The sequence below is a fragment of the Terrapene carolina genome, unplaced genomic scaffold, assembly GCF_002925995.2.
Source record: "Terrapene carolina triunguis isolate 2854851 unplaced genomic scaffold, T_m_triunguis-2.0 Scaffold230, whole genome shotgun sequence".
Classification (NCBI taxonomy): domain Eukaryota; kingdom Metazoa; phylum Chordata; order Testudines; family Emydidae; genus Terrapene; species Terrapene triunguis.
This window is the reverse complement of record NW_020664581.1, coordinates 333,325-355,557: the sequence shown is the minus strand read 5'-3', so window position 1 is coordinate 355,557 and position 22,233 is coordinate 333,325. Positions and strand designations below refer to the sequence as shown.

At 49.6% G+C, this 22,233-nt stretch overlaps 2 protein-coding genes across 2 annotated transcripts; one reads left to right on the top strand and one right to left on the bottom strand.

Annotated features, from left to right (window-relative positions):
* Positions 1–3,717: 3,717 nt before the first annotated feature.
* On the top strand, positions 3,718–7,377 carry LOC112114269 (acrosin-like). Its single transcript, XM_026656389.1, has 6 exons — positions 3,718–3,788; positions 4,202–4,405; positions 4,911–5,176; positions 5,487–5,632; positions 6,955–7,107; positions 7,318–7,377. The coding sequence occupies exons 1-6, from the start codon at positions 3,718–3,720 to the stop codon at positions 7,375–7,377; spliced, it is 900 nt and encodes a 299-aa protein (XP_026512174.1).
* Positions 7,378–7,787: 410 nt separating this feature from the next.
* Positions 7,788–22,108, bottom strand: LOC112114270 (rab-like protein 2A). The gene is made up of 8 exons (XM_026656385.2): positions 21,891–22,108; positions 21,617–21,646; positions 20,638–20,717; positions 15,930–16,009; positions 9,999–10,110; positions 8,897–8,994; positions 8,554–8,637; positions 7,788–8,222 (listed from the first exon to the last, which is right to left on the bottom strand). The coding sequence occupies exons 1-8, from the start codon at positions 22,004–22,006 to the stop codon at positions 8,145–8,147; spliced, it is 678 nt and encodes a 225-aa protein (XP_026512170.1). The 5' UTR covers positions 22,007–22,108; the 3' UTR covers positions 7,788–8,144.
* Positions 22,109–22,233: the final 125 nt, after the last annotated feature.

Genomic DNA, 22,233 nt, shown 5'->3' with positions numbered 1-22,233 from the left:
CTGGGACTCCATGGTTACCTGTGCTGATGCGCTCTGCATGGTCACCTGTGCTGATCAGCTCGCCACAGTGGCCAAACAGGAAATGAAATTCAAAAGTTCACGGGGCTTTTCCTGTCTACCTGGCCAGTGCATCTGAGTTGAGAGTGCTGTTCAGAGCGGTCACAATGGAGCACTCTGGGATAGCTCCCGGAGGCCAATACCGTCGAATTGCATCCACACTACTCCAAATTCGACCCAGCAGGGTCGATTTCAGCGCTAATCCCCTTGTCGGGGAGGAGTACAGAAATCGATTTTAAGAGCCCTTTAAGTCGACAAAAATGGCTTTGTCGTGCGGACGGGTGCAGGGTTAAATCGATCTAACGCTGCTAAATTCGACCTAAACTCGTAGTGTAGACCAGGGCTAAGCTAGGACTAAAGCCTCCACATTGGCTCCCTCACTGATGTATACAAAGCTGCACTTTGCAGCTCTACCCACCCCTTATGCAGCATGACTCCCTCAAGCTGATGCCCAAATCACAGGCACTTTGTAGCTAGTGCTCCTAGAGGCCCAGGGCTGCTTGTTAATTGCCCAGCATGGGAATCTATGGGACAGTTCTCAAAGAAAAAAAAAAGATTCCTCACCGCAGTAATTATGACCCTGCTCACTTTCCCCTTCTTCAGAGTCTTGGGGAAAGCATTCGCAGAGTAGGAGGGCATACGGGATGTTTGGGGCCCTTTTATGCCTTTGAAAGCCTGGATGAGTGGCCCCCAATGGATGCTGCTTTTAGGGCTTCCGACCTTGCCTGTTGTGCAAGTGTTCACCCTGACTGTGTGGATTCACATGGGCAATCACCTTGAAGAACCAGTCAGGAGGGGAAAGAATGAGTCTGGGGAGCTGGGAGAGAGGGAGGTGAAAGAAAAATCATGGCACAGTCCCCTCCCACACTGCCATCAGCTGCAGAGCTAGGAACAAAGAATGTAGGTCACACTTATCAGTGGGGGGGACTGTATCTTGGAAAGCAGTGCCTCTGAAAAGGACTTAGGGGTCATGGTAGAAAACAACTGAAATGAACTCCCAGGGCAATGCTGTGGCTAGGAGGGTGCATGTGATTCTTGGCTGTGTTAACAAGGGGATATCAGGTAGGACTAGGGAGATGGTATTACCTCTATATACAGCTTTAGTGAGACCATTGCTGGATACTATATTCAGTTCTGGGTCTGCACTTCCATAAGGATACTGATAAATTGGCAAGTATTAGGCAAAGAGCGATGAGAACATTTCAAGGTCTGGGAAACACGCCTTAGAGTGAGAGACAGGTTGAGCAGTGACTTGATCATGGTCTACAAGTACCAGGGGGGCAGGGATAGCTCAGTGGTTTGAGCCTTGGCCTGCTAAACCCAGGGTTGTGAGTTCAGCCCTTGAGGGGGCCATCTAGGGATCTGGGGCAAAAATCTGTCTGGGGATTGGTCCTGATTTGAGCAGGGGGTTGGACTGGATACCTCCTGAGGTCCCTTCCAACCCTGATATTCTACTTACATGAGGAGATTTCTGATAGCACAGGACTCTTTACCCTAGCAGACAAAGGCGGAACAAGATCTCAGGGCTGGAAGCTGGAGCGAGACACATTCAGAGTAGGAATAATGCATAATTTATTTAATGATTATGTTCTCTTCTGACCTTAAAATCTTCCAATGCACCTTGCTCTGCTATGGCTACTTGGGCACTCAGGCTCCCTGGCATTCCCCACCACTGAAGAACCGATACCAGCCGCAGGGCATTTATAAGCCTCAGACAGGCACCCCCTATTCCTCATTCAAATCCACCATGCCCACAGGAAGTGACTGTATTAGAATTACACAGGAGGAGAATTGTTTTCAAAGGCCTCGCCCTTTGCAGCAGGCTGACTTCTCTGGCAAGGTGTCCCCATTACCGTCACACTCAGAGGGAGGCTCTTGTCTGGAAGGCTCTGCTCGCACCTTTAGAACTTAGAAAGCTTTTTCCTTGCTGATGGATGGTCTAGGTCTGACGGGTTCCCTGCAGATAGACTGGGGTGTGCAGCTGGAAAAACTAAGCTCTCGAACAACGCTGACTTCCTAAGTGCATCTGTGGTGTATTCCCTGCCCCTGGCAGCACAAGTGAAATGAGTAATGATACTGAGCCATTAGTTGGTGCTTTGCAGTGTCAAAGCATTGTTTAAATACTCACTAAATACATCTCTGCTGTCATAAACAGACCCAGTCTGTGCAGTACATGCTGCAGGCATCAGCTGGGCTGCCCCCAGTGCAAACAGTGAGCAGGGCCTCTTGCTAGATCCTGGCCAAACTTCACCCCCCCCTCCCCCATGACACACCCCACCACACTGGGCACAGCTTCTTACCTCACAACCATGCACCATGTGGGGACATGTGTCTGCCCACATTCAATGTAGATAAATGCAAAGTAATGCACATTGGAGGGGAAAATCAGAACTACTCATACACTGTACAGGCCTCTACCAGCTCAGAAAGAGACCTGGGTGTCGGTGCAGCAGCTCAAAACAGCAAACAAGGTGCTGGGACGCATAAGGCATGGACTGGAGTCTAACGCCATTATATATTCAAGGGGGCGGCCTCACCTGGATATGGCAGAATTTGAAGGAGTGCAGAGAAAGGCGTTGGGAATGCTCAGAGGCCTGGCACAACTATCATATGAAGAGAGATTGAAAAGATTGGGATTATCATTATTCTTTAGAGAAGAGATGAATAAAAGGGGACATGATACAAACCTATAAAGTAATAAATGATCTAGTGAAGTTAGATCAGGAGCTTCTGTTCTCCCTGCCTCACAGCACAAAGACAAGGGGTCATTTGAGTAAATCAAAAGGTGGCAAATTCAAAAACCAGTAAAAGAAAATACTGTCCATCAAAATGCATAGTCTGCGGAATTCATTGCCACTGGAAGTCATTAAGGCCAAAAAGGGCTGGACATTTAGATGGACAATGAGAATATCCAGATTTATAAGAGTTAATGCAAAAAGAGGTATTGGGAGGAATATTAAACATTGGATTAAATCCTGAAGCACAATCTCCAACAATTAAAGATTAGAATCAGACCTTTGGGGGGAGGGAGAGGAGCAGATTACCCCTCATCTACTGCTTTGGGGTTCTTACACTTTCCTCTGGACAGTTGGGCACAGGACACTGGACTAGAAGGATCTTGGAGCTGACCGAGTCTGGCCAGTCCTACGTTTCTTGTTCTAGTGTATGTATCAGTGCACTCTGGGAGAATGTAGGCAGCTACTCCATGATGCCTCAGCAGGGCACAGAGTGCCTGGAGAACATGCTCACACAAGCTACGCTGTGTGGGTTATGCACCCAGCGAGCCCTACTACAGAGAGAGCAGTGTGGGAGGAGAGCAGGGTGGCCAAGCCGGATACACTGTTCAGGGAGATTTCCCTCTGTGCTGTAAGCAGACGTGCCAGTAGCCTACCCGTTCCTACCTGCCCCAGAGGTATCTCCATCGTCCATGGAAGTCACCGACCACGTCACCCTCTCAGTGTTCACAGCATTGGCCCTGATGCCTCCATCAGCACCTTCCCAGCTCTTCTTGCTCCTCACAAAGGAAGGAGGAAACCAGAGACCTATGTGATGTCATATTGGCCAGACACTGATTGGACGGAGGCCCGGGACTTGGTTTATGATGTCACGAGTGGTGAGGCAAGTCTCCGTAGATGCAGGCATCTGGTGCTCCGGTGGAAGATGCTGCTGCTGTCCCTCCTCCTGTTCCACACCCAGGTCTGGCCCATGCACAGCACGAATGGCAGCTGTGAGTAAGTGACACTTGGGCCGTGAGAGGAAATACCGAGAGTGGCCCTGATGGGGCACTTCCCAAGCACCAAAGGGCATTGGCTTCCCCCCAACATGGGGCTGTCCTGAATGACAGGGATTCCTGCCCCCTTCCCAGGGTCACGCCCAGGTTCAGGTGACATCTGTGCCTCTTGGGTTAGCAATGAGGCCCTGGCATATAAATCCCATGGGCCATCTCACATGGGGTGGGTAACACACAGGGCTCTTAGGCCCTGCTGCTGCCCACGTGCTGTGTCCAGGGAGAGGCATTTGGCATGACACAGAAGATGTATGGCAAGACCTGGGGAGTGAGATAGAAACAGCCTGGGGCAAAGGTCAGCCCCAGGGGAAGTGTCAGGCCACAGACAGCAGGGCAGTAACACACCTCTGTCTCCAGTGCAGTTTGTGGGCGCCGCCCCCTGATGTCTGGCTACGGCGGGATGCGGATCGTGGGTGGCGTAGATGCTCTGCCAGGGGCCTGGCCCTGGCTCGTCAGCATCCAGATCCCCACCCAAATGGGCCCCCGGCATTCATGTGGTGGGTCCCTCATCAGCACTCGCTGGGTCCTCACAGCAGCTCACTGCTTCAAAGCCAAGAGAAGGTGAGATGGGTGACCTTGGGGGAGGGATGCCCTCACAGCCCAGGCAGGGGGCCAGTAGCTCAGGCCACCCACCCACTGTTCAATGTACTCCCAGCACTTGCAAGCCAGAAGGGCATCTGGGCAATGCCATGGAACTGGCCAGGCCATGGGGCTGATCCTTACTTATGGGGAGAGACAGCTGGGCACCACGGCCTATCCCACAGCCTGGCACCATTCCCTGCCCAAGCATCAACACACCCTAGGCTGAGCCCTGGTGGCATGGGCACTGACTGACAGCTTGTCCCCAGGTGACAGCATGCTGGAGAACACACTGTCCGAGCAGCTGGCCCTGTTGTTTTTCTGTACCTGGCTCCCTGCTGCCGCTCTCTCCTGTGCCTCAGACAATAGGGCAGTGCAATGTACCCAGCTACAGTGCATCTCTCTGGGGCCCTGCACCGGCCGAGAGAGGAACCACTCTATCCCCTCCCCCCTCCCCCCCGTGACTGACGCCCACTCTGTTCTCCAGGCTGCTCCCACAGTGGCGTGTTGTGATCGGTGCATCCCAGCTCTCCCAGCGTGGCCCTGAGGCCCAGGTGCGCTCCATCAAACAGGTGGTGCAGCACGAGCACTACGAGCCGCGCACGGAGAGTAATGACGTTGCTCTGCTGGAGCTCGACCAGCCCATTGCGTGCAATGACTACGCACAGCCCGCCTGCCTGCCCGATGCCATGGTGGAGGTGTCGAACCTGTCCCACTGCTACATCAGCGGCTGGGGAGTCACGCAGGAGACATGTGAGAGTCTAACTGGGCACCTGTCCCAGCAGAAACACTGGGACCACTGGGATCTGGCGAGCATGAAGCTCTGCAGCTGCCCCACACACCTCACTGAGCAAAGGGCACGTGCCCACCAAGGGCTGATCCAAACCTCACCCGCCCAGGCAAGGGAGGAGGAGGAGGGGATGCATAGCAGAACCACCTCCCACAAAACTGACAGAGCAGAGTGAAGGTTAGGCACTGGGGGAGGGGCACACCCATGTGGCGCATTGGGGAACAGGAGATAGGGCTAAGAGCTGTGCAGTAAATATTCTTCATGTCCCTGCAGCCCAGGAAACAGCCGACATCCTGCAGGAAGCCAAGGTGCATCTCCTTGATATCACGACCTGTAACAGCAGCCGCTGGTACAACGGGGCCATCGCCAGCAACAACCTATGTGCAGGGTACGAGCAAGGAGGCATCGACAGCTGCCAGGTACGCAGGCCGGAGCCCTCTCACTGCAGAGTCCTCCCCATCTCCACTCAAATGCTTGTGCTGTGGCCTCACACCCCCTCTTCTGGGATCCCCGCCTAGAACGCTCACTTCCCCCTGCTCTGCTGGAATCCTCACCTGGGAACCTGCCTCCTCTTCCTCCAATATCCCTACCCAGGGCTCTGCTTCCCTCTCCTTTTCCACCAGATCCTCCTCCCTCTCCTCCGACCTGAACAGTTTCAGCACCCTTGGCTATGGTCTCCTTTAGTCCCAGATGACGCTGTTTCTGGCATACAAAAGAAAGTGCAACCACATCATTCCTCCTCACCCATCCCCAGGTTCCTCCACTGGTGCCCAGTCCCTTCCAAACTGCCCCACCTCATTTTAAAACCCATGCCCCAGTCCTTCTGCTTGTCCAGCACTGGCCTCTCTCTACCTGGTGGTATGGGAGCCTTCTCCTCTGTCTGCCTGCTGCCAGAACTCCTTCCATTTGCCCATCTCGTGGGTAATCTCAGCTGGAAACCTCTTTGCTTTTCTCTCTGTCATTGTATTAGGGGTGTAAAGCCCCAGGGATGCTATGCAAAAGGAGGGGGATTGTAGAGCCCACAATGAGCTGCATTGGGCTGTGGCAGCCTCCCAAAGGAAGCGGGAAGATTCCCAGCAATGGAACCGGCCAGAACACTAGGGAATAGGCCACAGGAATGGACTAGAGGGGCCCAGTAGGTGGTTTTCTCTCTAATGTCAATGACTCAGAGACCCACTCTGGGTCAGGAGCTCTTAGGATTAAGAGCACAGCTACTCCTCAGGGCCAGTGAGGCAGACACCCTGCACGAGGTACGCAGAGCTGGGAGGAAGGCCCCGTGCCTTAGCACATGGGGCAGGGAGTGAGGCCTCCGTGCCATAGCGCCGATGCAGAGTGGCTGCGTTCAGAGGCGTGGTACCCAAGAGGGCTCTGTATGGGAGGAGGAAGGGGAGGGAGCTGACTGCTCAGCACTCACCAAACCAGCTATGAGCTAACACCGAAATGCAGCTGACTCTTGATGGGGGAAGCCCTGGCTGCAGCCCCTAGACAGTCCATTCCCAGGGGTGGGGGGCACTGCAAGATCATCCCCTTTTGGAACACGTGCTAGGGCTTTGCCAACGCAAGCCAGGCCTTGGGGGTGAGCCCCCTTCCTCTGAACTCTAGCTGACAAATGTCTCCCAGTGGCGGATGCCAGAGGGACGAGTTGTGGGTCCTTAATCCTCTTCCAAGGAGTCACCGCTACTGCCAAGCCTGACCCACTGTGAGGAGCTGCTTTGCCTCAGATCTCTCTCCCCTGCTGCAGGGCGACAGTGGTGGCCCCCTCATGTGCACAGAGGAAAGGTCAAAGCGCTTCTGGGTTATTGGAGTCACCAGCTGGGGGCTGGGCTGCGCCAAGGCACAGAGGCCAGGGGTCTACAGCTCCACTCAGCACTTTCATGACTGGATCTTGGGGAAAGTCAGGCCTAGGCTCAGGCCCAAGCCCAGGCCCAGAACAAGGACAGGTCTCTGCCTGTCAGTCCAGAGCAGTCTGTCTGACTTCTTCAGGAAGCTGAACGAGTTCCTACAGGACCTGAAGGGAAAGGGGACTTGAGAAGGGAGGGGAGCAGAGCACAGCGGAGGCTGAGATGGACAGTGGCCATTTCTGACGCTTTGCCCACTGTTCTAGAGGACTCTGTACCAGCATGCAGCTCCCATCCTGCCCGTTGTCCTTGTGGATGGAGACTGAGAGCTTACCTCACAGCAGAAGTAAAACAGTGCCCACAACACAACCAGCTCTGCCTCTGTTCTATTCAACCTCTTATGCCATGCCCAGAACCACACAGGAGCAGGGGCTGCACACAGCCAGCTGGGCTAGAATGGTGGAGTGAGGAAGGGGAGGGATGGCTCGCAGTGTGGGTGGAGAAGGGAGGCACACAGAGCCAGCTGGGCTGGAACAGTGGGCACGAGGAAGGGTGGCACACACAGAGCCAGAGAAGCATTGGGGTGGAATGGGTGGGCTGGTACGGTGGGTGGGGTCAGGGAGGGGTGAGAGGTAGAGCTGGCTGGGTTGAAATAGCAGTGGGAAGGGCTGCTATTCAAACATGGTTCGGATGCAGGAAGGACCCAGGCTCAACGCTTTGTAAAAAAATCCTTTAGTGTTGTTTTTCTCAATCTGGGCTCTGCTAATAGACACCTGGGCAGGACCCTTCCCTGCAGGGCAGGCAGTGGCCCAACACCCCAGCAAATGCCCCCCTTCCCTCCCACAGGGGCAGGCAGCAGTCACATGTATTCCTGTTCCTTCTGCGTCCCGGATGCTCAGGAGGATAGGGTCCAGGCCAGGAAGATCAGGCCCAAACAGTCTCCCTCCTAGGGAGGGATGGTCCCAGCCAGAGGCTCCCAGCATGGCCAATGCATGAGAAATCTGCTCTCCCCTGGCAGAGAGTGACGGTTCTAACTAACCATGAAGAAGCTGGGGCGATAGGGAGCAGCACAAGGTTGGTCTGAGGCCTGGGCTCAGGTGGATGTGGGCTTCTCCTCGGGGTAGTTCTCCTCTTTATCCGAGTCCTCCCCCTTTTTCTGCAGCTCAAAGTTCTGGAAGGGAGCAGGATGGGGGAATGGTGAGAAGCAAATGGGAACCAGCCATTCCCCACCACACTATGGCACTCCCAGCACAGCACCTCATCCCCTCACCCCTAACCTGGGACTGTCTGTACAGGATCCCACAACGCTCCCAACACAGGGCCCACCTCACCCACTCTGAGCTGGGACTGGGGCACTACGGGATCCCCATGACGCTCCCAACACAGGCTCCACCTCAGCCCACTCTGCACTGGGACTGGGGGCTTTTTCCTGGTGAGGGAAGGTGTGTGGTGCTGGCAACCACTAAGGAGAGGGAGGTGAGCTTTAGGCAGGGCTCTCTTACCTCCAGCTCCCGCATGACCTCATCCATAAAATCCCCTGAATTCTGTTTGTACGCAACAGCCAGTTTGATAGCATCACTGAAGAGCTGAGGAGAAAGGGGGGCACTTGTCACTCTGGGAATGAGAGGGGCGTCTGAGATGCCCAACCCCAGGTGAACCCACAGGACTTTCCCCCCCACCCTACAGCACCGTAGAGAAACCAGCCATGAGACAACCCCCCAGCAACGGGACCCCCCACACCTGGGAGGCAGCCAGCGAAACATCCTGTCTCACAAAGAACCCCTGCTCCTTCTCACCTCCCCATGCAGCCTGGCACCAGTCCCACCTCACATAGCTAAGATTTACCTTCACTACGTTGGTGCCATCTGCAGCTGAGACAAAATAGAAGGGCAGATTGAACTTCCGGGCAAAGTTGAAGCTTTTCTGAGTAACTTTCATATCCGCTGAAGGAGCAAAGGAGAAGCAGTTGTTGAGCCATCACTGCTGGTAGCAGGCCAAGCATGCCCTGGGACAGCATAGAGAAGGAATCCATGCAACCTGCGTGGGGGCATCTCGCTGGCAAGGCCCCCTTCATGCAGCGCATGGTTTGGATGGTGCCTCCTGACAACTAGAGGTCCCTGCAAAGGGAGGCAGGCTAAACTAACAGTTAGCAAGGAAGTACAGGATGGAAGAGGACCTTTTTGTTGCTGGTCAAGGCTTTCCACAGAGGGACCCTGACAGGGACTCTAACCTGTCTCACTGGGGGACATCTGGTGCAGTGTAAACAATGGAGCATTACTTTTCATCTGTCCCAGCTCCCAGGCCTGCATGGCTCTGTCTGTGCTAGGGATGTCTTTCAAATGTTTCTCACTATTGCTAACAGTGGTTCACCTCCTAGGACACTTGCAGCGTACCGGTGTTGTCATAGAGCCATCACCTTTGCCCTCCCTCCGCTGCTCTTCCACTGTTTGTCACACTCACTTGTTGCTTCTCGTCCCAAAGCCGACTGCAATCTCTTTGGGGCAGGGACAGTCTCATCCTATGCACAAAGGGGCCTGATCTGGATGGGGCCTCTGGGTCCTTCCACAATACAGACTATAAACAGTAGCCAGGTCAGGGAGCCTGGTGAGCTAAGAGGGCTCTGCCAGCTGGCCAGTGTGGTGCAAGTTGCTGTTCAGGGGAGGGGATAGGAAGGAGACTGGGTCATATCAGGGCAGAGCTCAGCTAACTGTACTATATATTTATGTCTGTGCTGAAAACAAATTTGTGGTTTCGGTTTCTTTTTCTGAGCAAAACAAAGTCAAGAGGCAAAAACATGCTGTGAAAGGCCTGCACTTTATCTAGTAAAATATGACCGATGGAGTCCATCTCCAAGAAGCCCTTGGGACCTGCCAGGTGGTCACTTCCCTCAGCCATATCACAAAAGGACCATCCCACAGCACCAAAAGGCTGAGGCAGAAACACTCACCATCAATTTTGTTGGCCACCACAATGCAGGGGATCTCTGGGCGGAACTCTCTCAGCTCCTTGTACCAGTTATTCAGGTTCTTGTAGGTGACCTTCCTCTGCACATCAAACACCTGCCAAGGAAGAGCCACCTGTCACCAGGCCTGCAGCTGGACAGTCCCCGAGCAACCCACTGCACTGAGCATTTGCAAAGAACTCATCCCACCATGCGAAATCACTGCCCTTCTTTTTAAACATACAGAATTGCAGAGTTAGTGCTTGAAGGGAAGATGCTGAAGGGAGATTATTTAGATTGGATCAAAATGTTTGATACAGCATTCCATGGAACCTCAGTGTCAGAATTAATTACAATTGGCTTAGACCAGACACCAGCATAGGGGCTGACAACTGGCAGGAAGGTGGTAAAACAAAGGCTATGGTAAATGGCAAACTATCATCAAGCCATTAAAAATAAAACCAGCCCCTCTCCCTGCACTAAGCTATCATCAGCCTCTTGGTCTCTCTGCACAACGTGCCTTGTATAGTGCTGAGGATACTCGCCCTTAACAATAAGGAGGGTGGGGAAGGGTCTAATGTGCCCTCGAAGGATAGGTGTCAGGCCCAGTCTGATTTACAAACTTCATTAATGATCTAGACAAGGGGGTCAGCAACATGTTAATGAGGTTTACAAATGATGCTAAGTTAGGAGGAGCTGAGAATAACAGTGTGGACAGAGTAAAGAGATTAAAGCCTGGAAAGGGAACACATCTGGGCAGGAAACTCCAGCAATGGGAAGCAGCAATGGCTGAAAGACAAGGGCAGTGAGAGGAGGCAGCAAATGAGACATGAATTTGCAATGCACTAATCCCGCAGAATAGACCAATGCAGCTTTGTGCTGCATGCTCCAAGGCATCGAGTCACAAAGCAACACAGGGACAGACCTCCCTATATGGCTTTGATGTGATTGCACCAGGAAAAGTGCATTCTGTTCTGGGCATGATATTACTGAAAAGTTGTTGATGAATTGGACGGAGTTGAGAGAACAACAAAAATACAAAGGGGTGGAGGGACGGAGTTATGAGGAAAGGTGAAAGGTGCTAAAGGTAAACAATGACGGGAGAAGGGACAGGAGAACAGAATAGGAAGGACTCTCAACAGCAAGCCAGGAAAGGAAATATTTACAGCACTACATAAGAACATAAGAACATAAGAATGGCCATACTAGGTCAGACCAAAGGTCCATCTAGCTCAGTGATTCCCAAACTTTAACAACCTGTGAACCCCTTTCACTAAAATGTCAAGTCTTGCGAACTCCTTCCTAAAAATGAATATTTCCAGGGATTTTCTCCTTTATCTGAGTATAAATTATAAAAGCAGTGACTTGGAAATATAAAATTTGTTTTCATGACATGCTTATTACACACTATTTATTATTAATTATTTATCATTACAGTATTTTTATTACATTATGAAAACGGCAACACTCTTCCAAGATCTCACTTTCGTAGCTTGTATCACTTTGAATAAGCCTGTTATAAGACAAGGCTCCTACGTTTCATCAAGGAGTATCAGATGTAAAACAGCATGAAGGTATTTAAGAAGCCAACTCAAAGAGTTCCTCCTACACAAGCATTCAGGTCTTGAGCAGTCCAGGCAAACAACGCACGTTACAACAAAGCTTAAACTTGTTCTTCATAATAATTTTAAAAACAATACTAGCTGCCTATTTAATTTTAAAAACAGCAAAAAATATCCACCTCCCTTTCCATTTCTTATAAAGAATCTTGAAGTTTAAATCTCCTCAGTGTGATAGATATGCTTGCTTTGATCTGCTTAGCTCTTGGAGGTCCAGGGGCTCTGTGCTGCTGGCCCCATGCTGTCTGGGGTCTCTAGGGACAGCTCTGTCCGCCATTAGGGAATTTTTCCCGAGAACCCCCTGTAACATTTGTTCACGAACCCTAGTTTGGGAACCACTGATCTAGCTTAATAACTTGTCTTCTGATAGTGGCCAGTGCCAGATGCTTCAGAGGGAGTGAAAAAAACAAGGTAATTATCGAGTGAGCCATCCCCTGTTGTCCAGTTCCAGCATCTGGCAGTTAAGGGCTTAGGGATACCTAGAGCATGGGGTGGCATCTCTGACCATCTTGGCTAATAGCCACTGATGAACCTATCATCCATGAACTTATCTAATTATTTTTTTAACCCAGTTATAATTTTGGCTTTCACAACATCCCCTGGCAGTGAGTTCCTCAGGTTGACTGTGCAATGTGTGAAGAAGTACGTCCTTTTGTTTGTTTTAAGCCTGCTGCCTATTAATTTCCTCGGGTGATGCCTGGTTCATGTGTTATGTGAAGGGGTAAATAACACTTCCTTATTCACTTTCTCCAAACCAGTCATGATCTTATCAAGATCTATCATATCCCCACTTAGTTGTCTCTTTTCCAAACTGAACAGTCCCAGTCTTTTTAATTTCTCCTCATCTGGAAGCTGTTCCATACCCATAATCATTTTGTTGCCTTTCTCTGTATCTTTTCCAATTCTAATATATCTTTTTTGAGATGGGGGCGACCTGAATGACACACAGTATTCTAGGTGTGGGCACATGACTTAAATAGTGGCATTATGATATTTTCCATCTTATTATCTATCCCCCTCCTAATGAGTCTGTCGCTTTTTTGACGGACGTTGCACACTGAGCAGATGTTTTCAGAGAATGATCCACAAAGACTCCAAGATCTTTCTTGAGTGGTAACAGCTAATTTAGACACCATCCTTTTGGATGTACAGTTGTTTTCCAGTGTTCCCTACTTTGCATTTATGAACGTTGAATTTCATCTGCCACTTTGTTGCCCAGTCACCCAGTTTTGTGAGATCCCTTTGTAATTAGTGCCTCGGACTTAACTATCTTGAATAATTTTGTATCATCTGTAAACTCTGCCACCTCACTGTTTACTCTTTTTCCCAGATCATTTATGAACATGTTGAACAGCACTGGTCCCAGTACAGATCTCTGGAGAACCCCACTATTTACCTGTCTCCATTCTGAAAACTGGTCATTTATTCCTACCCTTTATTTCCTGTCTTTTAATCAGTCCCTGATCCATGAGAGGACCTTCCCTCATATCCCCTGAAAACGTACTTTGCTTAAGAGCCTTTGGTGGAGGACCTTATCAAAGGATTTCTGAAAGTCCAAGCACACTGTATCAACCAGATCACCCTTGTTTACAAGTTTGTTGACCTCCACAAAGAATTCTAATAAATTGGTAAGGCACGATTTCCCTTTACAAAAGCCATGTTGACTGTTCCCCAAATCATCTTCATCTATGTATCTGATAATTCTGTACTTTACTATAGTTGCAACCAATTTGCTTAGTACTGAAGTTAGGATTACTGGCCCGTAATTGCTAGGATTGCCCCTGGAGCTATCGTCCAGTCATCTGGTACAGAGGCTGATTTAAGCGGTAGGTTACATTCCACAGTTAGTAGTTCTTCAATTTCTTATTTGAGTTCCTTTAGAACTCTTGGGTGAATCCCATGTGGTCCTGGTGACTTACTACTACTGTTTATCAATTTGTGCCAAAACCTCCTCTCTCAACACCTCAGTCTGGGACAGTTCCTCAGATTTGTCACCTAAAAAGAATGGTGCAGGTGTGGGAATCTCCTCTACTTCATCTGCTGTGAAGACAGATGCAAAGAATTCATTTAGCTTCTCTGCAATGGCCTGGTCTTCCTTGAGTGCTCCTTTAGCATCTTGATCGTCAAGTGGCCCCACTGATTGTTTGGCAGGCTTCCTGCTTCGGAGGTACTTAAAAACTACAGCAAAAAATACTTTTAAGTCTTTTGCTAGTTGGTCCTCAAATTCTTTTTTGGTCGGTGTAATTATACTTTTACACTTGACTTGCCAGAGTTTATGCTCCTTTCTATTTTCTTCAGTAGGATTTGACTTCCAATTTTTAAAGAATGGCTTTTTGCCTCTCACCACTTCTTTTACTCTGTTGTATAGCTGCGGTGGCATTTTTTTGGTCCTCTTACTATTTTTTTATGTGGGGTATACATTTAATTTGAGCCTCTATTATGGTGTTTTTTAAAAGGTTCCATGCAGCTTGCAGGCATTTCACTCTTGTGACTGTTCCTTTTAATTTCTGTTTAACTAGCTTCCTCATTTTTGTGTAGTTCCCCTTTCTGAAGTTAAATACTACGGGGTGGGCTTCTTTGGTATTTCACCCCACAGAAGGATGTTAATTTTAATTACATTATGGTCGCTATTACTGAGTGGTTTAGCTATATTCACCCATTGGACCAGATCCTTGTGCACCACTAAATCGAGAATTGGCTCTGCCTTTGTGGGTTCCAGGACTAGCTGCTCCAAGAAGCAGTCATTCATAGTGTCTAAAAATGTTATTTCTGCATCCCATCCTGAGGTGACATGTCAATATGGGGATAGTTAAAATACCCTATTATTATTAACTTTTCAATTTTTATAGCCTTTCTAATGTCCCTGAGCATTTCATAATCACCATCACCATTGTGGTCAGGCGGTCGGTAGTATATTCCTACTGCTATACTCTTACTATTCAAGCATGGAATGTCTATCCATAGAAATTCTATGGCAGTTTGATTCATTTATGATTTTTACTACATTTGACTCTGCGCTTTCTTTCACATATAGTGCCACTCCCCAACCAGCCTGACCTACTCTGCCATTCCTTTATATTTTGTACCTTGGTATTACCTTGTCCCATTGATTATCATCATTCCATCAAGTTTCTGTGATATCAATATCCTCACTTAACACCAGGCACTCAAGTTCACCCATTTTAGTATTTAGACTTCTTTCATTTGTATATAGGCACTTATAAAATTTGTCAATATTTAATTGTCTGCCTTCGTGTGATGTAACCGAGTGAGAGACTCTTTCATTTGATTGTTTCTCTTAAGCTTCTACCTGTACTTGATCAACTTCTTTACTAGGACACAGAGAATCCCCAGTAATAGATCCTCCCCTAAGGAATGTCTCTGTCTGCACCATGTTCTCCTCCGCACCTTTCAGCTTTCCCCAGCCCTTTGTTTAAAAATTCCTCTATGAACTTTTTAATTTTAAGTGCCAGCAATCTGGTTCCATTTTGATTTAGGAGGAATCCATCCTTCCCATATAGGCTCCTCCTTTCCTAAAAGGTTCCGCAGTTCCTAATAAATCTAAACCCTTCATCTCTACATCACTGTCTGATCCATGCATTGAGACCCTGCAGTGCTGCCTGTCTACCTGGCTCTGTGCCTGGAACTGGAAGCATTTCAGACAATGCTACCATGGAAGTCCCAGACTTTTCTCTCTTATCTAGCAGCCTAAATTTGACCTCCAGAACCTTTCTCCTACCTTTCCCTATGTCATTGGTACCCACATGTACCATGACCACCAGCTCCTCCCTAACACTGCACATAAGTCTGTCTAGATGTCTTGAAAGATCTGCAACTTTCGCACCCAGCATGCAATTTACTATGCAGTTCTCCTGGTCATCGCAAACCCAACTAACTATATTTTTAATAATCGAATCCCCCATTACTATTACCAGTCTCTTCCAATAACTGGGGTCCCCTCCCCTGGAGAGATATCCTCAGTGTGAGAAGATACCATGGCATCATCTGAAAGGAGGGTCCCAACAATGGGATTGTTTCCATCTGCTCCAGTTTGATCTTCTCCTTCCCCAAGACTTTCATATTTCTCAGCAGCACAGAGGGTGTGGGTGGGACCTCTCTGCTGTGTCCCGGAAAGTCTCCTCTGTGTACCTCTCTGTCTCCCTTAGCTCCTCCAGTTCAGCCACTCTGGCCATCAGAGCCTGAACTCAGGGTAACATTATTAAAGGCAATGTGTAGGATGAATACCAAACAGGTTCTGTTACCAGCCAGAAATCCTTTACACACAGAGTGAAAGCCAGAGGTAGAAGAATGCCCTTACCATGATACAAGCATGGGCCTTGTGGTAATAGGATGCATGCATACTCTGGAACCTCTCCTGTCCGGCTGTGTCCCAGAAGTCTGAAAGGCACAAACCAGCAAGTTCAGCATGCCATGACAAGAAAGAACTTCCAATCCCCTCGCAACCCAGCCCCAGAGTTCAGCCCTCTCCCATATGCCGACTGACACGAGCCTTTGTCATAATAGATTGAGACATTCCTTGACCAGTTTACAAACATAGGCTCTAGTGATACATGGGGTTTAGCTATGCCTGTACAATGTCCCAGCAGAGACAGTTGGCATTGGTGTAAATACAGTAGTGCAAAAAGTTCTGTGTAAACTGGATTTTAAAAAACGCAGAATAGCAAGGCAAGGCATGGGTGCAAAAGCTGAGGAAAATAGGCTGAGAAGTACTCAGATAGTACTGGAATGATTGTGGGATCCAAACCTATACAGATTAGGGGTGATCTCAACAATGGCAGTGTGATCTTTTTAGCAGGGTGGTCCATAGAGCATTCTCCATGCCAGAACCCTGGCTGTCATCCTCACTGGGCAGCCTAAATGTGTCCCTGTGGCTGCAGAGGCATGGAGGATAAGGTGGTCTCTGAAGTAGCCAGGTCCCAAACTACTGAGTGCCTCACAGACGAGGACTCTGCTGTGAAGTGTAAGAGGAAGGGGAACAAGTGTAGCGTCACTAACTTCCCCCACTGCACAGCTCCAACCCCCTCCTTTCCACTCCATTCTTTCCTGCATTGTACCAACACCCTCCCCTGGCTCTAACCTCTCCATATTGCCTCCAACTGCTCAGACTTCCCCTGCCCCTCCTCTCCCCACCCTCACACAGTGTGGACACTGCTCCAACTCCTCCAACATTCCCACCATCACACCCATTGCTCTGGCTACTCACATACCCCCCTCCCCCATCTCCCCCTCCTTCTTGCCATCCAGGCCTCTGGCCCTACGCTATTTAACATCTTTATCAATGACCTGAAAGAAGAAAAAATCATCACTGATAAAATTTGCAAATGACACAAAAATTGGGGGAGTGGTAAATAATTAAGAGGACAGGTCACTGATGCAGAGCAATCTAGATTGCTTGGTAAACTGGGTGCAAGCAAACAATATGAGTTTTAATATGCCTACATGTAAATGTATACATCTGGGAACGAAGGCGGTAGGCCATACTCACAGGATGGGGGACTCTATCCTGGAAGGAAGTGATTCTGAAACAGATTTGAGGTTCCTGGTGGATAATGAGCTGAAGATGAGCTCCAGGTATAACACTGTGTCCAAAAGCGCTAATGTGACCCTGGGAGACTGTGACGAACTGGGACTGTTCTTAATGTGGTCTTTGAATGCTGAGTGGGGAGCGTTGGCTGGGAAGGCAGGGGAGCGTGGCTAGGACGGTCTGCATTGCGGGATGGGAGACTGGCCATGAGGGAGAATAACTGAGCATGTAATGTGAGAACCCAGGAAGAGGTTAGAGGCCAGGTGACACCTTGGCCCGGGAAACTGAACAAAGGCTGTGGAGAGAGTTTCAGGAGCTGGGTGGTGGAATGGCTGGCAGGCAGACGGGGCTCTGACCTTCCCCCCAGGGGGCTGTGGTGCCCCTGGGACCCCAAGATGCATCTAATTGGGGGGGACCTATTGTCTGTGCCTGCAAGACCTGTCTTGGACTGTATTCCTGTCGTTTAAATAAACCTTCTGCTTTACTGGCTGGCTGAGAGTCATGGTGAATCGCAGGAAGCCGAGGGTGCAGGGCCTTGTGTCCCCCACACTCCGTGACAGAGGCATAAACAGGGGACTGTTGAGTAGGAGCAGAGAGGTGATTTTTCCTCTGTGTTTGGAACTGATATGACCACTGCTAGAGTACTGTGTTCATTTCTGGTGTTTGCAATTCAAGAAGGATGTTGGTGAATTGGAGAATATTCAGAGAAGAAACACGAGAATGATTAAAAGATGGGAAAACGTGCCTTAAAATGATAGACTCAACTAAAAGGAGGTGAAGAGGTGACTTGATTACAGTCTATAAGCACCTACGTAGGGAACAAATACTTAATAGGCTCTTCAACCTAGCAGAGAAAGGTATAACATGATCCAATGGCTGGAAGTTGAAGCTAGACAAATTCAGACTGGAAATAAAGCATACATTTTTAATTATAAAAGTAATTAATCACTGGAATAATTTACCAAGGGCTATGATGGATTCTCCATCACTGGCAATTTTAAAATCAAGATTGGATGTTTTTCTAAAAGATCTGTTCTAGGAATTTTTTGGGGCGGGGGAGTTCTGTGGCCTGTACTATATAGGAGGCCAGACTAGATGATTGCAATGGTCCCTTCTGGGGATGATTATTATCATCGATGAGACTATATGTGTAATGTGTGTGTAGGCTCTTTGTTGTTTTAAAATCCCTTTTTCTCTAATACAGTAGATGCTGCTTATTAACAATCCTGATACTGACAATTTTCAGTTATTAGCAACATTTTGCTGGAAGCTGATCCTATCCCATTAATTATATAGTTAACTGGACTCAGATATTTGCAACTGTCATGCTGCTTCATTGGCAACTTTTCTTCTTTGACATGGAGCCTCCCCCATGGGTGGGGACCCAGCAGCCACACAGGAGATAACGCAGGAGTCCCGGTGCTGCAAAGTGGGAGGAGAGGCTGAGAGGGTAGGCTGCAGACAGGGCAGCAGCATGGAGATGGGCTGCAGCCCGAATGCCAGGGCTTTCCACAGGGGGCAGGGATGTTGGGGGCCCATGGGGCTGCACAGTACTTCTTCCTGCGCTGTCTGGGCTGTGCCCTGTCCTGGCACTGGGGGCCTGGGCTCAGCACACCCCAGCGCCCCCATTCCCCATGGAAAGACCCAGTAGTAGGCAGGTTTTTGGGGCTGCAGCCAGGTATGGAAGTACTGGGATATGACAAGCCCAGGGAGAGGGACAATGCAGGAAGAGGTACAGTGCAGCCCCACGAGCCCCCAGCATCCCTGCTCCCCATGGAAAGCCCCAGCATCTGGGCTGCTGCCCGCCTCTCCCCAATGCTGCCCTGTCCACAGACTACCCCCACAGCCTCCTCTCCAATGGTGCTGCAGGCTGGGAGGGGGAGCAACAGGCAGGGCAGCAGCTGGGATGCGGGTTGTGGTCCAGATGCTTTCCAGGGGGAGCAGGAGTGCTAGGGGCCTGCATGGTGCCTCTCCTGGTGGTCTCAGGGCTGCATCTTGGCCTGGTGCTGGGGGCCCAGGCTCAGCATGTCCCAGCATTTCATTCCTGGCTGCAGCCCCAAAAACCTGCAACTTCTGGATAATAGCAACTTCTTGCTGGGAAATGAAAGGCTGCTGATAAGTGGTATATGCTGTACTTCATTCCAGCTGCTAAATCAAAACAATTGGTTTTAAGAAAGCTGTTGGTCAGTATTGCTTTTCACAGGCTCCTGAAGATAGGAAGCACACAGGTTCCTGAAACTGAGTCTGGCCAGCAAGATGATAAGCTTTTGGTATTCATGGGTCAGTGTACCAGGATACCATCTAAAAACAGAAGAATCATGAGATTCCACCCCATGACAGGTAAAGGCAAGAAACCAAACACTTTGGAGTCAGAGAGATCAGATAGAGGACTGAAGTGCCGCTAGCCTCATTGCCATGACACGGACCAAAACAGGAGAGAACACTGAGTCGTTTGTAACCTTATTCTCAGGTTCTCACACAGTTCCTGCCCCACTGGAGAAGCACATTAGTAACGTTTCCCATTTCTGATGACACCACCACCATCCTGTGGGCCAGCCTTACTGACCTCTCCCTCTCCTCCTCCTCTCTCATCCAAATCTCACTGCTTTTTCATGCACACTATATTAAAAATCCAGCTCTTCTTTTTGGTCCCAAAAGCTAGAACACCTGTCTAGGCTTCAATCACCTCCCATCCTGATTACAGCAGCCTTATCCTCGGTGGCTTCCATGATTCTTTCATCATGCCCCTCCAGTCCATCCAAAATACAGCCCATAACATTAACTTCCTTGCCTGTCAAGCTGACCTCATCACCTTTTTTGGTCCCTCTACTGGCTCCCTTTTTGCAACTGCATTCAATTTAAATTCCTTGGTCTTGCCTCCAATGTCCTGCATCACTGCACACCTGCCTACATCACAGTACTTTTCCGTTAACACGCCTCCCATACCCCTTCCACTCCACCAATGGTACCAGCCTCAATGATCTTTTCATTCCTTCTCCCACTTCTGTCTCTGGGCCTTCTTCATGCTGCCTCAGGTGCAAAATGATCTCCCAATCTGTGTTCACCAAGTTCTCATTCAAATCCCTCTTAGACTCATTTCTTCTGCAGTACCCCAAAACTGGGAGTTCATAGCAATAACAAAGGTCACTCCCTCATCTCAATTTCCCAGTGTGATCTGTCTTCCTAATGCTGCCTTTGCGATTGTAAGCTCCTCAAGCAGGCACTGTCTTTGTGTCCTATATAGCCCCAAGCACAGTCAGCACGAAAACTACAACTAAAAACAGCACAAGTGTTTCTACAAAAATGGTCCACAGTGACACTGATACTATGGACACTGCCATTGCAGTTTACACCCAACTGAGACGCACAGGAATTCGTGGAATCAACAGAGATCCTTTAGTGATGCCATAGCAGGGATTTCCTGTAGCTGTATCCAGCACTCACAAGGAGGACATGTGCTCATCTCCTAGGAGGTGCTTACCCACAAGGATATTCTTCCCATCCACGTTGGTTGTGTATTTGTAGAGTGTCAAGGCAAACGTAGAGAGCTGCTGGGGTCGGCTGTGCATAGGTTAAGGAGCTGAAAAGTGAGTCTTATCCAGACACCAATCTCATGTTCAGTAGAGCACCTGTGAGGGGAACTTGCTTGAGGGGGGCTAGGGCAAGCAGTCAGCAGCTGGGTCACCAAGCTGCTCCTCTGCAGGGTGTAGCATAGCCAAGCCATTCACTCACATTTGCCTTAGAGTTTCAATCCCAAGCTAAGGGCTAGTCTACACTAGAATCAATACAGCGGCACAGCTGTACCGAGGTAGCTGCACCACTGTAGTGCTGCTAGTGCAGACGCTCTATGCTGACGGGAGAGAGCGCTCCCATCAGCATAATTACTACACCTCCCCGAGTGGCGGTAGCTATGTTGGCGAGAGAGCGTCTCCCACCGACATAGCGCTGTCCACACTGGCGCTTAGGTCAGTGTAACCTACATCGCTCGGGGCGGGGGAGGCTTTTCCACACCCCTGAGCGACGTAAGTTATATTGAAGTAAGTGCTAGTGTGTACAAGCCCTAAGGGAGGGAGTAGGAGCTCTATAGTTGAAGTGCCCATGACAGTCCTATACGCCTCATAGGACCAGCTGCTAGCACTGCAGTGCTCAGGAAATGAATTCTAAAGAAGATACTATAGTTGATGGGGCGGGAAAGAAGACCTTCTTAGGAGGAACGGAAGTTATAAGTTCCCAAGTGCTGTGTGGATTTAGCTAGCTCATCAATGTAGTACAAAAAGAGTCTAGGTCAGGCAGGGAAAGCCAGGAAACAGAACTCTGGTGAAGATGGGATGAGAGCCCCTGATTGGAAGAACATGGTTAAACAAAAAGGCCTCAAACAGACCATTTCCCCTTCATGTACCCTCCCTGGGCCCAAGAACAAAACTAAACAGTGGTGGGGTTTGAAAGAACCCAAAGGATACAATCCATCCAGAAGGAACCTTTCCATTAACCTGCAAGTAGAGAAATGACACAGGCCCATTAGTCCTTACCTGATCATCTTATCTTCTTTCTCCTCATCCCTGATACAGAGAGGCACCCCACTCCTACACATTCAGCCTCTCCACTGGTCAATAACAATAACTAGAGCTGCTGCTTTGTGCAGGGGAGAGGGAGAGACCAGACACCGGTTGAGGAGTGCCGAGCTTGTATGCTGCTGGAGCCTTCCTGGCATGTGCAATAAGGGCAGTTACTCACTTGGATTTCCCCACAGCACTGTCCCCCAGGCAGATAATCTTCACGTTCTCATCTGCATCATACTTCGTCTGGTCCAGCTCCTCACAGGAATCTCCCCCTGGTGCATCTCTAGCCATGCTGCCTCCACCCTAGCTGCACAGACGCCACCTCTCCTGGGACCAAGAGGAAGATTTTACTTTTCTGAGCCTCTCAGAAAGAGCTAGGATAAGCTCATAGTGTTACAGGCTCTTTCCTAGCCATCAAAGAGCAGTTACGATCAGGGCCGGTGCAAGGATGTTTCGCGCCCTGGGCGAAACTTCCACCTTGCGCCCTCCCCCGTCCCCGAGCCCTGCGGCAGCTCCCC